Source organism: Nipponia nippon, unplaced genomic scaffold, assembly GCF_047370975.1.
Source record: "Nipponia nippon isolate SJK-2023a ecotype South Korea unplaced genomic scaffold, ASM4737097v1 scaffold_1, whole genome shotgun sequence".
NCBI lineage: Eukaryota > Metazoa > Chordata > Aves > Pelecaniformes > Threskiornithidae > Nipponia > Nipponia nippon.
The window spans coordinates 61,694,118-61,709,426 of NW_028262290.1; the positions used below are offsets into that span (position 1 = coordinate 61,694,118).

At 35.2% G+C, this 15,309-nt stretch overlaps 1 protein-coding gene across 1 annotated transcript in view; it reads left to right on the forward strand.

Moving 5' to 3' along the window:
• The window catches only part of DOK6 (docking protein 6), a 261,432-nt gene that overhangs the window by 208,102 nt on the left and 38,021 nt on the right, over window positions 1-15,309 (forward strand). The window contains exon 7 of the mRNA XM_087757545.1: window positions 8,197-8,314. Within this exon, the coding sequence (XP_087613671.1) occupies window positions 8,197-8,314 (118 nt within the window). The remainder of the gene's footprint in view (window positions 1-8,196; window positions 8,315-15,309) is intronic.

Sequence of the window (15,309 nt, forward strand, 5' to 3'; positions counted from 1 at the left end):
ATCACCTCTCATGACCTGCTGGCAACAGTCCTCCTAATGCAGCCTAGGATACTGGTGGCCTTCTTTGCCACAAGGGCATCTTGCTGGCTCATCTTCAACTTGGTGTCCACCAGGACCCCCAAGTCCTTTTCTGAAAAGCTGCTTTCCAGCTAGGTGAACCCCAGGATATACTAGTGCCTGGGGCTGTTCCTCCCCAGGTGCAGGATTTTGCACTTCCCCTTGTTGAACTGCATGATGTTCCTGTCAGCCCATTTCTTCAGACTGTCGAGGTCCCTCTGGATGGCAGCATGACCCTGTGGCATATGAGCCACTCCTCCCAGTTTTGTAACATAAGTATATCTGCTGAGTGTGCACTCTGCCCCATCATACAGACGATTAATGAAGACGAACAGGACTGGATCCAGTATTGACCCCTGGGGTACACTGCTAGTTACTGGCCTCCAACTAGTTTTCATGCCACCGATCACCACCCTCTAAGCCCATACATTCAGCCAGTTTTCAGTCCTCCTTATTGAAATGGACTGCTCATCCAGCCCACACTTCATCACCTTCTCCATAAGGATCTTATGGGAAACAGTGTCAAAAGCCTCCCTGAAGTCAAAGTAAACAATGTTTACTGCTCTCGCCTCATCTACCAAGCCAGTCGTTTCATCATAGAAGAGTTTCAGATTGACCAAACATGTCTTTCTTTTGGTGAATCTATGTTGACTAATCCTGGTGACCTTCTTATCCTTCATGTGCCAGGAAATGATTTCCAGGATTAGCTCTTCCATCATCTTCCCAGAGATTGAGGTGAGGCTGACCAGCCTGTGGTTCCCTTGGTCCTCTTTCTTGCCCTTTTTGAAGATAGCAGTGTCATTGGCTTTCCTCCTGTCCTCAGGCGTCAATCCCAGTCGCAATGTTGTTTTGGCAAACCGAATAACATTTCCTGTACTCTAATGGCTACTATTAACTCCTTAATTCAGTGAAGACCAAAACTCCTCCTAGCCCTCCCATCATTGACTTGTATTTTGTATCACCTACTAACAAACACTCATAATGATGTACATAATTCACCGTTTGTCTCTGAAATGAGACAAAGCTGTAAATGAACATTTCAGTCATGAACTGCTTGAGATGAATGACCCCTAGAACATATCTTTGAAGGTTAAGCTAATACCCCAGAGTTTAAGCTGATCTGTATCATTGTGTTCTATGCCACCCGTCTTCACTTTAAGCATTCATGAGTCAACATGTTGAACTGTTCTAGGACTGTGATTCATTTCCATTTTGACTTGAATAAATTGTGTAGAGATGTGATATTATTTTGGATTTTCCTTCTCAGTTTTAGGTGCTTTTTTGCTCTGATCCTTCCTGTTTCCCATCTGGAAATAACCATACCTTTAAACAAGTGTATCAGTACTGAGCACTTTCAAAAATCCTACATTTTTACTTTTAAAACCTGAAGACTTTGCCTTGGGTATACTGCTTAGAGAAATTATTTTATAGTTCCACACAGTCTTATCCCTAAATGTTGTATATTTTCAGGTCAGCAAATATCTATCTGCAAAATCTTTTCCTTCACGTCATCCAGCACCTCTCTTTCATGAAAGCTCCCGTTTCATGGTAACAAAAAGGATAATCAATATCTGTACAATCAATATCAATGCCTGTACAATACTGGATTCTCTATCATATATATATGTATTTATTGAAGAAATTAGCTTAACCTGCTAGCAATTTCTTCTATGTGTTAGAGACTCCTACCATTTAATTGTGTTTGTTTCCACTAAGATCTACTGTATAGTCAGGCTTGAGATAGTCTCAGGTCTGTTCATGTCAGCACCATCTCCCATGTTTTTAGTGAATGGTTTTATACAATGAAAAATGAATAAAGTATTTCATATATTGCCTAGATATAATACAATCGCTCAAACCTTGTAAAGATGTAGGAACCTGACCTTCTGCCCTCACAGTAATTAGTATAGTTTCCATAGAGAAGAAACTTCTTTCATGAAAGAAACAAAAACACAATTTAGTGACAGAATATAGGTGAAGAAACACACCTTACTGACATTCAACAAATATAATCCCAATGCAGTGTAAAATCCAGCTACTTTACTCCAACATTAATCCATTCTGTCAGACAACAGTGATCTATTATGAGCTTCTTTTAGAGGAAAGAAAAAAAAAAAAAAGAAAAAAAACCAACACACTTCTGCCAGAAAAGGAGCAAAATGTCCCAATTCTCTCTTTATAGTGTGGCCAAGGAGATTAGAAAAAAAAAATCAGTCCCATTGAATCTCCCTTCAGAATGCTTTTCTTTCACCATTGCTTTATTATTCATACATAATATTATTCCACCACCAAAGAATAATCATCATCCACCTTGGCACTGCAAAGTAGTGTTATTATTTTGAGATTTTTTTCCTCCATAATTGATTAAGAAACTCTCTAAAGGGTCATAAGAAGGTTAGAATAGCTACTGAAAACCTAAATGCTAGGAATATATTACAACGGCTAAAATCATTGAAATGACTTTCACAGTTAGCTTTTCTATAAGTCTTTTCAGAAGACTTATGAGGTCAGATATTGGTGGGGTTTTTGCCAGTATTGTGTATTCTGTCAGGAGCAGCAAGCTGGATAAAAATGTAAAAATAAACATAAAGCAGTGCATAGCAAATAAATAGTATGCTAATACCTCGAAGTGTTTATATTAATAGTAGGCACCTTTAAGCAATGAACACAGTCCAAATAACACATGACTCTTTTCTAAGCAAGCTAAGTGAACGTGAACAGAGGGTTTTGGGGAAATTATAAACAGAGAATAATTATTAGTAAGACATCAACAAAGGGAAGAATATTGTCATTGGACTTGCATAAGAATTTATCTTGTGTCCAGTTTCATGAAGTATTTTCATAGAAGTTTTCGATCAAGGCACAATCTAATTATTAGACTTCTGGATCTTACAGTTATAAGACAATATGGAAGTGTGTCAATGAAGAGACAGAATTCAAAATGACAAGTTGAAAAAATTGTTTGGAAAAGCAGAATAAAATTCGACAGAAACATGGGCAAAACACTGTGCTTAAGAAGGAATAATCTGCTCGACAGAACTGGATGGGAACTGCTTCTGGTACAAGAGGTCTATGTGTCATAGTATGCAAGTTAAACATGGGACAATAGTATCTGCTTCTGCAAAACAGGCAAACATGACACCTTTTTCTTGGTCATTACTGAAAACTCTTTTTCTTTTTTAAAAATACTTCTTCCCTCTTGCTTGTTTTCTAACTCAGCTGGTAGCTCAGCTGGCATCGCAGCTGATGCTACCTTCTAGATTTTGTGATTCTTAAACTCTAGTAATTTGCTGCTGTGGATATAAGTGAAATGAGTTTGAGCTATTCCACTGTCAGCTAATAGACACTTGAGAAGTGAAATATATTTCTTGACCCCTCTTCCTCTTCAAGACATAACACACAAAGCAACTTTCTTTAGAGTTATAAAGAAAAAAAATTTAAATAGTGATATTTAATTCATATTTCCAGACTACAGTTCTTGTTAGTCTTCTGTGACCTAGTTCTCTTGCTATTTGTTTAAAGACTCTAATAAGAATGTGAAATGAGCTGGGTTTTTTATCCATAATAAACTAACCTATTTCCAGAGCATATCTGTGAAAAGCAAACTATCTTTATTGCAGGCTAAAAAATTGAATGAACTGTATATTGTTCAATTCTTCTCCCCAAGCCAAATGTATTTTCTGTCACCTTCAGTGTTTTGACTTTTTTAATGCAAAAAGAAAATGAGAGAATAATATGCTAAACAGATCAAAGCTCAGAACCCTAATACATTTAACAGGCTCTATTCTTGGAACTATTTTCGTTACTGATATCAGAGTAACAAATCTAATTAAGTCAATGGAGATGGCCTATGGGAATTAAAAGAAAATTTAGCCCTTAAGCCTTGTCTCATTAAAGAACAATAATGAAAAATACGGGGAACTACTTACAGTGACACATTAATAGATTTATTTTTTATTTCTATTTTAATCAAATAGTCCTTTAAGAAGTATAAAGTTGTTGCTGGCAATGCAAAGGCTTCATATATGTTAATATTTTGGATATTTTGGATTTGGATATTGGATTTTGATACAGGAAAGAAATGTAGCATTCACTGTGTGAAAGGTACCTTATCAAAGAAAGATTCTGGAGGAAACTGTAGGAAACCTAACTACTAGGTATTTCATGTCAGATAACAAAAATGCTTCAGTGATGGATTTTTTTTTTCATATTCCCACCAAAAAAATCCCTGAGTTGATGTGGTTTTGATGTATGCATTTCTACTTTTCTTTTTGCCCAAGTTCTAATTACATCATCATTTTCTCCCTCTTAAATTGGGCAAAAAAGTCTGGATTATGTTTTTCATTTCCTGAAGCCTCATCAGATTTGAGAAGTATTTGTAGCAAAATCATTCTAGATGCATGTTTTATGTAATGCTACATTAATATATTATATATGTTTAATTTGGTATACTGCTTTTACTGTCCTCTATATTTCTCTACCTAGGACTAAGGTCATTTCATAGATGCAAGACTACAAAAAAACCTCAGTGAAGTCATAGAATGGTTTGAGTTGGAAGGGACCTTTAAAGGTCTAGCCCATCCCCCCTGCAATGAGCAGGTACATCTTCAACTACATCAGGTTGCTTAGAACCCCATCCAGCCTGACCTTGAATGTTTCCAGGGATGAGGCATCCACGACCTCTCTGGGCAATCTGTTCCAGGGTTTCACCACCTTCATCATAAAAAATTTCTTCCTTGTACCTAGTCTGAATCTACCCTCTTTTAGTTTAAAACCATTACCCCTTGTTCTATCACTACAGACCCTATTAAAAAGTTTGTCTCCATCTTTCTTATAAGCCCCTTTTAAGTACTGAAAGGCCACAATAAGGTCTTCCCAGAGCCTTCTCTTCTCCAGGCTTAACAACCCCAACTCTCTCAGCCTTTCCTCATAGGAGAGATCTTCCATCCCTGTGATCATTTTTGTGGCCCTCCTCTGGACCCGCTCCAACAGGTCCATGTCTTTCTTGTACTGAGGATTCCAGAGCTGGACACCATACTCCAGGTGGGGTCTCAACAGAGCAGAGTAGAGGGGCAGAATCATATCAAATTCATTCCCAGATCAAAGTGCTTATTTCTTACATGTGTCTGTGCTACCTTTGCAATTATGGGCCCTTTCTGTATGATTGATGTTAATGTATCATCTGAGCCTGTTTTGCCAGCTCCTGAGGAAAATGTGCCAGTGTTGGAAGCAACAGCTGAACATTGACCTCTTACATAAGAAGGGATCCATACTCAAAGATGTTGATTTAATTTTTTAAGTACTAAATAGGCTTAAGGAGATAGGTGAAATAATTTTTAAAGATACTTTTTTAATTGTTATATTTATGTTAAATTAAGGACAGAAATAAGTCTGTGAATGAAAATGGTGGCCTACATGTTTCAATAACAGAAGAAAATTAAAAGGTTATTTACTTGATTTTCTGTAGTGAAATGTTCTCTGTTTGAGTTAGCTTACTCAGAATAGGGTAGAGAAGTCAGCTGTTTTTTAATGAGGCATAGTAAGAAGGCGAAAAGGAAGAGCATCTAGGATAAAGTCTTTGAACTTACCCAGAGTGATCTCTTCAACTGGTCTGGAACACCAGAAATCTCAAACCTTAGTGACTAATTATTTAACAAGTAAACAGTTCTGGTTCATCTACCCTGATTTACAAATTGATTGTTTGGTTTGTTTTTCTTTTTTCTTTTTATATTGATAAAAAAATAAAAAGCAAAATTGTAGCTAATAGTGATCTAACAATTAGTAAGAATAACTTCATGGACAAATTAATGTACTATTACATTATCATCATTTATATAATATACAATGTGATAAGGTCTTCAAATCCATATATTTATGTTTATATTTTAAAGTCTCAAATTAAAAACAAAATTGACAATGTATTTTAATGTATTTTTTTTCTGACTATAATATTTTAATAAAATAGAAATTGCATTTTCTCTCTATGAAGTCCCCAAAGAAATGTAGTTAATCTGGTCCTATTGCAGTTAGCGTATGGTAATACTTCTTGCCCAAAAGGTGATATCAGAAGTTGTCCTTTAACTAGAGAATCTGAGGAAACAAAGTACTGTGAATGCTCACAATGTGATCTTCTGCACTAGAGCAAGTCTTACCTTAATTTATAATAAGAATGGATTTTTTTTTATTCTTTCAAAGCTTTAATGTGTGCATACAAAGTTCTTCCGCATCAGTGTTGGTCAGATCAGGCAGGAACTAATCACCTCAGATCAGAAATACTGGTATAACTTTAACCACCTCAATTCAGTCCATGGATTTTGCTTTGAGATAATGAACCATAGCCAAAGTGGTTCCCTTTACTGGAATTATTTTTTTTCAGAATACATACTAATAGAAAGTTTTGCCTGTTGCCTCAATACTATAATTCAACTTCTGCATGAATAAATTATGAATAAATCATCTGTGTATTGAAGTTCCATGATTTTATTTATTTTTCTTACTCAACAAAGTTACACTTGTTACTCTTGCTCTACTAACATGGTAAAATAAATTAGAAGGTTTGTCATTATCCTTATCTCCACAATAAAGGAAATTCTCTTTATCAATAAACTTTAAATTCTCAAGTCTTGCTAAAAATAGAATTCCTGTGATAAGGATTTTGAACTTTTTTTAATGCAGGAAATGTTTCTGCAAGCTCTTTACTTCATATCGAATAGCTTCCAGTGATGATCTGTACCACTAACAAATGAAACATAATATTTGGCTATAAATGAGCAGAAAAGACATTAGCTGTAGACAGTGAGCAATTTTGATGACAATTCTCAAGGAAGTCATTTTAATAGATTGATTTGAAACAAAATATCTGCCACACATCAGTGTGTGTTAATACTCAAAAATTAAACAGTTGTAGATCTTTGAGTGGATACTGTCTGTTGTTTGTTTGGTTTTTTTTAATTACAGATTAGCATGAGTTTGTACAGATAAAAATGGCTTTTTTAATTTGGCATTATGATTCTGAATGAGGAATTCCTAGGAGTTAATCATTAGTCTGCAGTAAATGATCCAGACCTTGAATACCTTCTGCTCTGTAGCTGAATTCTCTGAAAATGTGGATTTCTAGGCACACCCTTTCAGAGTACCACCCTCACCATCCTGGTGCCGCTCCTGAAATTAAGAGGTTTTCCACTCTAAATCTTCAGTCATAATTGATCCTTCAGTGTTGATCCTTCCAGACATCCCCTGAAGAAATTACATGCCCCACAGCATCATCGTGATTTGTTAGATCCTGCAAATTACTGATAGCATTTTATAGTCTGTAAAGCCAGAGATACAAAAATTTTACAGATACATTCTCTTTTCTTCTAGACAGAGAAAGCGTAAGATATACACGTATACCCAAAGAGGTTGTCAGGATGCACAATCCTCCCTCATTCTTTTTTTTCTATAGCCTAGTCTTGTCTTTCACTCACATCTATAGTGCATTGGAGACAGAGCTCTCTTTAATAAAGTTTACATTCCTCCTATCAGGTTTCTGTGCCATGGCTTTTGTACATATGGACACTTATCATGCGATTCACAGTTTTGGTTGCATGAAGTCCACTGGACTGGGAAAATTTGGTCTTGAGGCTGTAGCCTGCTACTGATGATGAGATGCCTCCACTTGAATGGAGGATTAGGGGATTAATGACTCTTCATTGCTAATTCTCTGCTGGTTGTCTCAGATTCTCTGTTAGCATCTTTCTAGGTATTCAATCCAATATGCAGGTTAAATGACCAAAAAGAAATGTGATTGTAGGGTGATTTAAGATTTCATGCATATGCTAATCTATCATTATCATAAAGTTAAAGACAAAAATAACAAAATCCTGGCAACAACAAGAATAGCTGTAGATAAATAGGGGCATATTCCTATGTCCTAATATTAACCTGTGCTAATGAACCTATATACCCAAGTACACTTTTGCAGCTTTTTTCTGAGCATTCACAGTGCTGATGCTTGTAACACAGTTTAAATGATAGTATAAAACCTGTGGTAATTCAGGAAATAGTATCTGCATAACAACATTGGTTCAATTCAGTTTTGAGATTATCTATCAAGTATGGTTATGTGTGATCTTCCATTTATGTTTGCTTTGGTTTTAGCTCCAGACCAGTCTGTCTGAACCAATGACATTATCCAAGTCGATCTCACTTCCTCGTAGTGCATATTGGCATCATATCACCCGGCAGAACAGCGTTGGAGAAATCTACAGTTTGCAAGGCAAGTTCCTTATAAGTAAATGCCATGTCCATTAGATTATTTCCATTTGGCCAGAATTCATGCAAATTGCTTTTTATTTGCACTGGTTGTTTTCCCTTCATTTCATTTTATCAGTTGTCAGGAACCTCAGCAGGATTCTCAAATTTACATAAAACAGGTTTCTTTTAGTCATTTTGTAAACTAATGGTGAAAATTATTCCCAGAATTGCCACATAAAGCTGGATAGCCAATTTGGCTCAATGTAGCTTCTCAGTAGCTAATGAATGTCAGGTTGTTTTAGTATTTTCTTCCAGTAAGATTGTGTATGTATTTGGGCAACCTCAGGGTGCCCAATTAAATCTTCATAAAGTGGCTATATGAGTCGCAAGATTAAAATAAAATAATTCTAGGAATAAGAGCTATTCTTGGTGAATTTGCATAGTGAATCATATATATGAACTGTTACAGGCCTTCTGTATATACATATCGTCTTTTTCTGTCTCCAATTCTCTTTCATATGTTTAGATTCTAAGCTATTTGCTTAAGACTTTAAATGCTATAATTAACATAACTTGATGACGATGATGATGATGATTCACTGCTCTTAAGCTGAAATTGATTTGTATCTTTTAGGAAACTGAAATTATTGTTACATTTAAAATGTAGACCTTAGTTAATAGTATTGTTTTCACTTTTAAAAAATAACAACCTATCATAAACATATTCCTTTGTATTACTTGGAAGGGGCTTAAGGATTTCATTTCACTTTTCTTTTAATAATCTGTTTGCATAAGTAATTTACATTTAGATAAGAGGTCAGAAACTGCTCACAAACAAGAGTATCCAATGCAAGAAAGCATAGTACATGTTTTCATGAAAATAAGTGAAATGCAGTACATAGATGAAAGACATGAAGTGTTTTGTTTTGTAAATTATCACATAAATTAAAATCAGCAGGTGAGCTATGAATTCAGTGGGTGACTCACTAAAGAGCACAGCATTTGTTTCCCATCATCCCCCATACAACAAAGACAAAGTGAATTTCTAATCATGGTTATAGCCTTACAGTTAAATAACAGTAATGGAAAAAAGAAAATAACCTTCCAGAAGTTGTTTGTGAAAAAAGTTGTGCTTGTAGATCACCTTAAAAGTATTAATCATATCACTGGTATTTTTTCATGAACACAATAAGAATGCAAAAAAAAAAAAAGTTTATTTGTAAAGATGTTAGAGTTCCTCTTGTTATGTTCTTGATGGGTCTTTTCTTTGGCAAAAAGTAAACATGTTATGATATACATGAAGTGAGATAAATGTATGGATTGTTGTTCATTCTCTGCAATCCTTTGTTTCTTATAAATGGGCTTTGCAATAAAGGAAAGCAAAACTTGATATATCAAGTAATAGTTTAACATCTATACCAACTAGCTTTGCAGGACGCAACATATTGCAATTGTATTGGTAAAAATGCAAGAACTTTACTTCTTGGAAGTATGCAGATTTTGTTCACACTTCTGCTGAAATATGGGACTAATAAATATTTCAGAACTTAAGATTTTCATTTCTCTTACATGTATTATGATGACTGAAACTTGAGAAAGTGTAGTTGATTTCAGGAGAGACTAGTTCAGTTTTACCAGTGGGCTAAGAATTGCATCCAGAGGACAATTTTGTCTCCCTCTGGTTGCAAAATTTTTACATGCAAGAATATTATTCATTATCTGAAATGAAGATCTCTTTGAACCTTTCGCTGCAATGACTAATTAAATGCAATGTATTTGGACAGAAGCTGAAGGGAACACAAAGAACACCTTTTCCTCCTAATACCTGTTCATGCTGATACTCTTTGCACAGCAGAGACCTAGCAGTTGTCAAAGCATCAGCCCACAGATGCTTCATAGATGTGGGTGGATGGTGGGTAGCAAGGAAGCAGATTGCGAGCATCACTCACCTTAATACAGCAGCCAGCTGAGTGGAGCTGTTGCAGAGGGAAAAATCACTTGCTGCTGCTGTGATCTCCTCTGAGCTTGAAAAGGTATATTATACCTTCAGAGTGGAGACATTTTCTTTAGAGAATAATCCATCAAACTCAGTTCTGCACTTCATGTGTATTCATGACAAAGCTTTTTACATTCAGGAAATAAATCTGAAAATTCCACATGTTCCTCTGAATATCTCACAAACTCTAAAATGAAATAACTAGAGTGATGTCTACCTATATTCAGATTACTATCAATATCAGTAAAGTAACAGCCGAACTCACTGTTAAGTACAGTGTAAAAGTGTTTCCATAGTGGCAATTATTTCAAGCTTGCAGTCTGAAGTGACTAGAATTAATTAATAACAGCTGGTGATGTATAAGGAGAAATGAATATGTGCTCATGCTACCTTAAATAAATTGGCTTTTTGGGAGTTATTTAGCAGTTGAATTTAATTAGTAGAGTGAGTTGATCTGATAATGAATATGCTGTAGAATAAGAAGGTGGGGGGTTTTGTGGTTCTTTTTTTTTTTTTGAATACTACATTTCAGATGAGAAAAGGCAATTCAATAAATGGGTATTGGGTTTATCATCCTCCATCTGCCCATGAAAACACTTACATGTAAAGACCTGAAAAGATTAAAACACAGAATAATAGTGCTAAAGGAACACAGGTTGCACAAAATATCCTAAAATGAGGCAGGCGGGTTTCTCTCTTTATACAACTTTTGTTCCACCTGTGTCTTCCTTGCACTGTTTCAGTTCTTGGTTGCATTGCTAAGATAAAAGTAGTAATTTAGTTGTCTAATTTACCTTGTCAATAGGAACAATTTGGTGGTTGGCTCTTACCAGTAACAGTACATTTCTACCAGTATTCTCTTCAAATTCTACAGTACAGTGCTGCAGGTCTGACAGTTTCCATCTGTGATCTGCAGGTGCTGCAGAGGTTTTGGCGTGGGGCCTCATTAGCTGACACAGTGGTGCCCTTTCAGCATTGTGCATTGCCTCTCCTCTCCATCTGATGTGACATTGGGCAGACCGAATTTTCAGCTAGCTGAAATTTAGTGTTGTAGTTCTTGCTCTGCAGAATTTGGATAGTACAAATTTTAAACACAGTCAGTTTGTATATTATTAAACAAATAAGGCCAAATAAAATTTTGATATGGAAACCTGCATTAGCTTTTTGTATTGCAGTTATTGAAATCCCTAAGGAAATTATGTTCAGAAAATCTACTTACAATCTGGCCTTTCTCCAAGAAATTCAAAATTAAGAATCACTTTCAATCACCCCTGTTGTGTTTGAGTCTGGTTTGTATTCCTTATTTGGACTTTGCTTTTGCTATCCATACTCAAAGTGATGAACACCTACCCACATAAGCAATCCTATTCATTTCTATGAGGGTACTCATGTGAAGGAACCTATACTTGTGTAAGAAAGAATTACACCAGTAACATCTTACATGTTTTCCTCTTAAAGAGAAGCTTTTTTCCACAGTAAATTGCTTATCACAATTTACTTACCACAAATGCTTATTTACTCTATCACAAATGCTTACCACATTTTGTTGTAAATGCATAACAAAGAAATTACACTGAAGATGCCTGCTAAGAGCTAGAGTCACATTCTTAAACTTAGTGAGGAACTTTGAGAAATAAAACTATCATCTTCAATGAGACAGGACTTACACTGGAAGTTGTAAGCTTAAGCTTGTAAGTATATGGCAAAACCAAAACGAGACAGAAATAAAAATTGGCCTCAATGAAGTCTGTAGGAATTTTGCTGTTAATATGCAATTATCTTTTGTATTTCACACTAAAGATGCAAGAAACATAAATCTGATTTTGAAAATCAAAACAGAGGGAAACTCTGGCTCCTCTTTGGATTCAGTAAACAAGTCTGTATTGTCCCCTGTCTTTCTGCCTTGTTAGGTGAGAGCTCCTCCTTCTCTTGTTTTTGAATATATTTTAAGTAGAATAACATGTAGTGTTAACCCATTCAGCTAAAAGGTTTTGTACGTAAAAGGGAGACAAAGTCATACACAAATGATTTCTCCCAGTCACATAAGTTTCCAGCCTTTTCAAAATAGAAGGTCTAATATGTCATTAAAAATAATCAAAGAATATTTGAGTTGCTAAATATTTAGAAGGGTTTAAATCATCCCGTTCAACCCTCCTTAGGCTAATCCTGCAGGAATTTCCAATGTGGGTTTCGGCATTTTTCTGCAAATTAAAGTCTGTAAAATGAATTGGAGGACATTCGTCATTTTGGCATTTCCATTGTTTGTTCATATGCCCAGCAACAGAGTACAGAATCCATTTCCACATCTAATCTTGATGCCAGAACAATGTGAATGACATAAAATATTAGAATATATCTGTTATATAAACCTGATCACTCAGTAATGTTTCACTAAGTGTCTACCAGCAGCTAAAGCTGAAATGTTTTATTGCCGGCCACCTTCCCATTCCCTTTGTTGAATCTCATAAGGACTTTCACATTAGTAAATGAAGGCTATAAAATTTGAAGTATGAATAAAGAACACCTGAGTAGAAACTACGTAGGAGCTACATTATTTAAAATGACTGTATTCTGTTGTTTCTCAAGTCTTATGCAGTAGATTTGATCCTTTTCTTTTGAGCTTTGAAATTCTGTGCCAAATAGTGCTCCACTAGACTGATTTTAAAATGGCTTATTGGAGATGGGAAGTGTCTTACTCAGAAACTAGTAAAGAAGAACCTCATTTTGTCCAACAGTGTTTGCTATAGTTGATTAAGAGCATTACTGACAAGATCTAAAGAGTATCTTGACATATTCCCTTTCGTTCTGATGAATTGTTGCTGAGGTAAGAGGTTCTTACAGTTATGAGTCATGAAAAATAGGGAGGAAAAGACGAAAAAGATTAATAAAGCATATTCTGTTGTCAAATTCAGAAGTTCTGATTTCATTTAAGCCCATATTGTGATACCCTTTCTCTCAGAAGATGGTCCTCCAGTGAGATCACTTGTCAATGAGGTTATTCTGTGCTAGACCAGAAAGCATAGAAGTCACTGTGGTCTCAAGTTACAATTGAAAGCCCAAACAGTGTAAGAAGAGCAGTTAAATATTGGCTGATTGCCTCCTGTCTCCTCCAAAAAACAACAAGTGTAAATTCTTCAGTGCAAACTACACAAATTCTTAGTTATAAATCTCTTTTTATGTCTTAGCTTAATGACTTCATGAATATGTGATGACACTAGCTTCTCACTCACTGTTAGTGTGAGAACCAAATCAAGCTTCCCCCCAGCTCATCTTAGCCGAAACCAGGAATCTTTAGCCTGAAGTAGCTTAAGACCAACTACAGTTATACTAAAGTCATTTGATCTCTCTGCTGTATCATAAAATTCAAGGACCTGCATTGTATCATGAGAGCTGTAGTCCAGTGAGAGAATATGTGTAGTGGGAGAATATGTGTAACAAGCTCCATGGATGCAAACTGTCGCCTGGTATTGGGTTGTCTGAACAAGAAAGGTTTGCTATGTTATATCAGAGAGAAAATTGAAATACTTGCCAAAGGTCAATTTTGTGAAAACTGCTTTTTTGTGTTAAATTTTTTCACCAATAAATCTGGATGGCTCTAGCTATGACTATCTTACTTTGTGTTAAATATATTATCACAGTTAGAATCACGAAGATTGTCAAGTTTTTTTTGTAATTGAAACAAATTGAAATATTTCTATACTGACAAACCAGATTTTCTAGTCAAATTATTACTCAAAATCATGGATGCATTAAACCCCCTTTAAAACAATTTGGGGTCAGGGACAGCCTGTATATTTGTGAAAAAAATAACTGGGCAAAAAGATATATTTTCTTTAGTATCTATTTGCAGGAGCTGTTTATACTTCTTTTTCTTTCAATAATTATTTTTAAATGAAGTGAAAATTCTTGAAATTGTCACTTCTATAGAACATGTTCACAAATTTTTTATAATCTAGAAACAATGTAAGTTTTGAAAATAGACTGTGGAATTAGAAGAGTGTGGGGATGTTAATAAAATCAGCTTTGCCAGCAGTAATGAGGAAAGAAGCCAAGCCCAAGGATTTCGAGTACAATTGATTGTGTTCTACTTTAAGTAAGTGGAAAAAAGATCCACCGCCCCTGCACGTTCTAATGTTTATGAGATAAAATGTCATCATATAAATATATATTTAACTACTTGTCTGAAGTGACGTAACATTGACCTATCTGCCTGTTAATTGGTTATTATGAAGTTTTAAATATATTTGGTATAGAAAGAGTATCATAAGATCTCAAATACATTCATCTTAAGTTTCTGTAAGATTGTCTTTTATGTGTATCTCACTTTACTAACACACAACAATATTATGGTGACTTTGTGGCACACGACATACAGCCTCTTGTTAGTACAGACCTATTTATTTTCATGGTAAGGCCAATTTAAGCACAATGGACACCCTACCTAGTATGTTCAGTTTAATCGAGCCATACGAATATATTCTTTATAACTTCATAGTGAGTTTTAGCTGTGCAGAGCTGATTAAAAAATCATAGTATTATTCAGTAGAGAAAAAAAAAAAGAAATGTTCAAAAAAAATCTTAGATTGTCTTTCATTCTCTATTTGTTCAAAAGCCTTTTCATCTTGGTGAATGCTTATGTCCTGCCAACTTTTTATTTGATCAAAATGATACAGTGTAAGAAACTAAGATAAATTTCACAGAAGTAAGAACTGTGAGTAATAATAGGAACTCTCCCAATGCAGAGTTAACAAGATTTTACCAAAGTGAAAATTTTTCATCTTTTCCAAAACTGAAGTCTGCCATCTCCTTGCAGTTCCATGTTTGAATACTATAAGGGAGTTTGCTGTTTAGCTGCTGGATACTTGTTTATCCTTCAAAATTCTTTGAAAATGCCTTTTAGGAAAGGATTTTAATCAAAGGTTCATTGCCCTGAGTTTAAAAGCAAATTAAATATTCTGTTATAAAGCTATATGGAAGAAAGGAAAATGCAATACCAGACTGGGAGAGAGATAAGAGAGAAA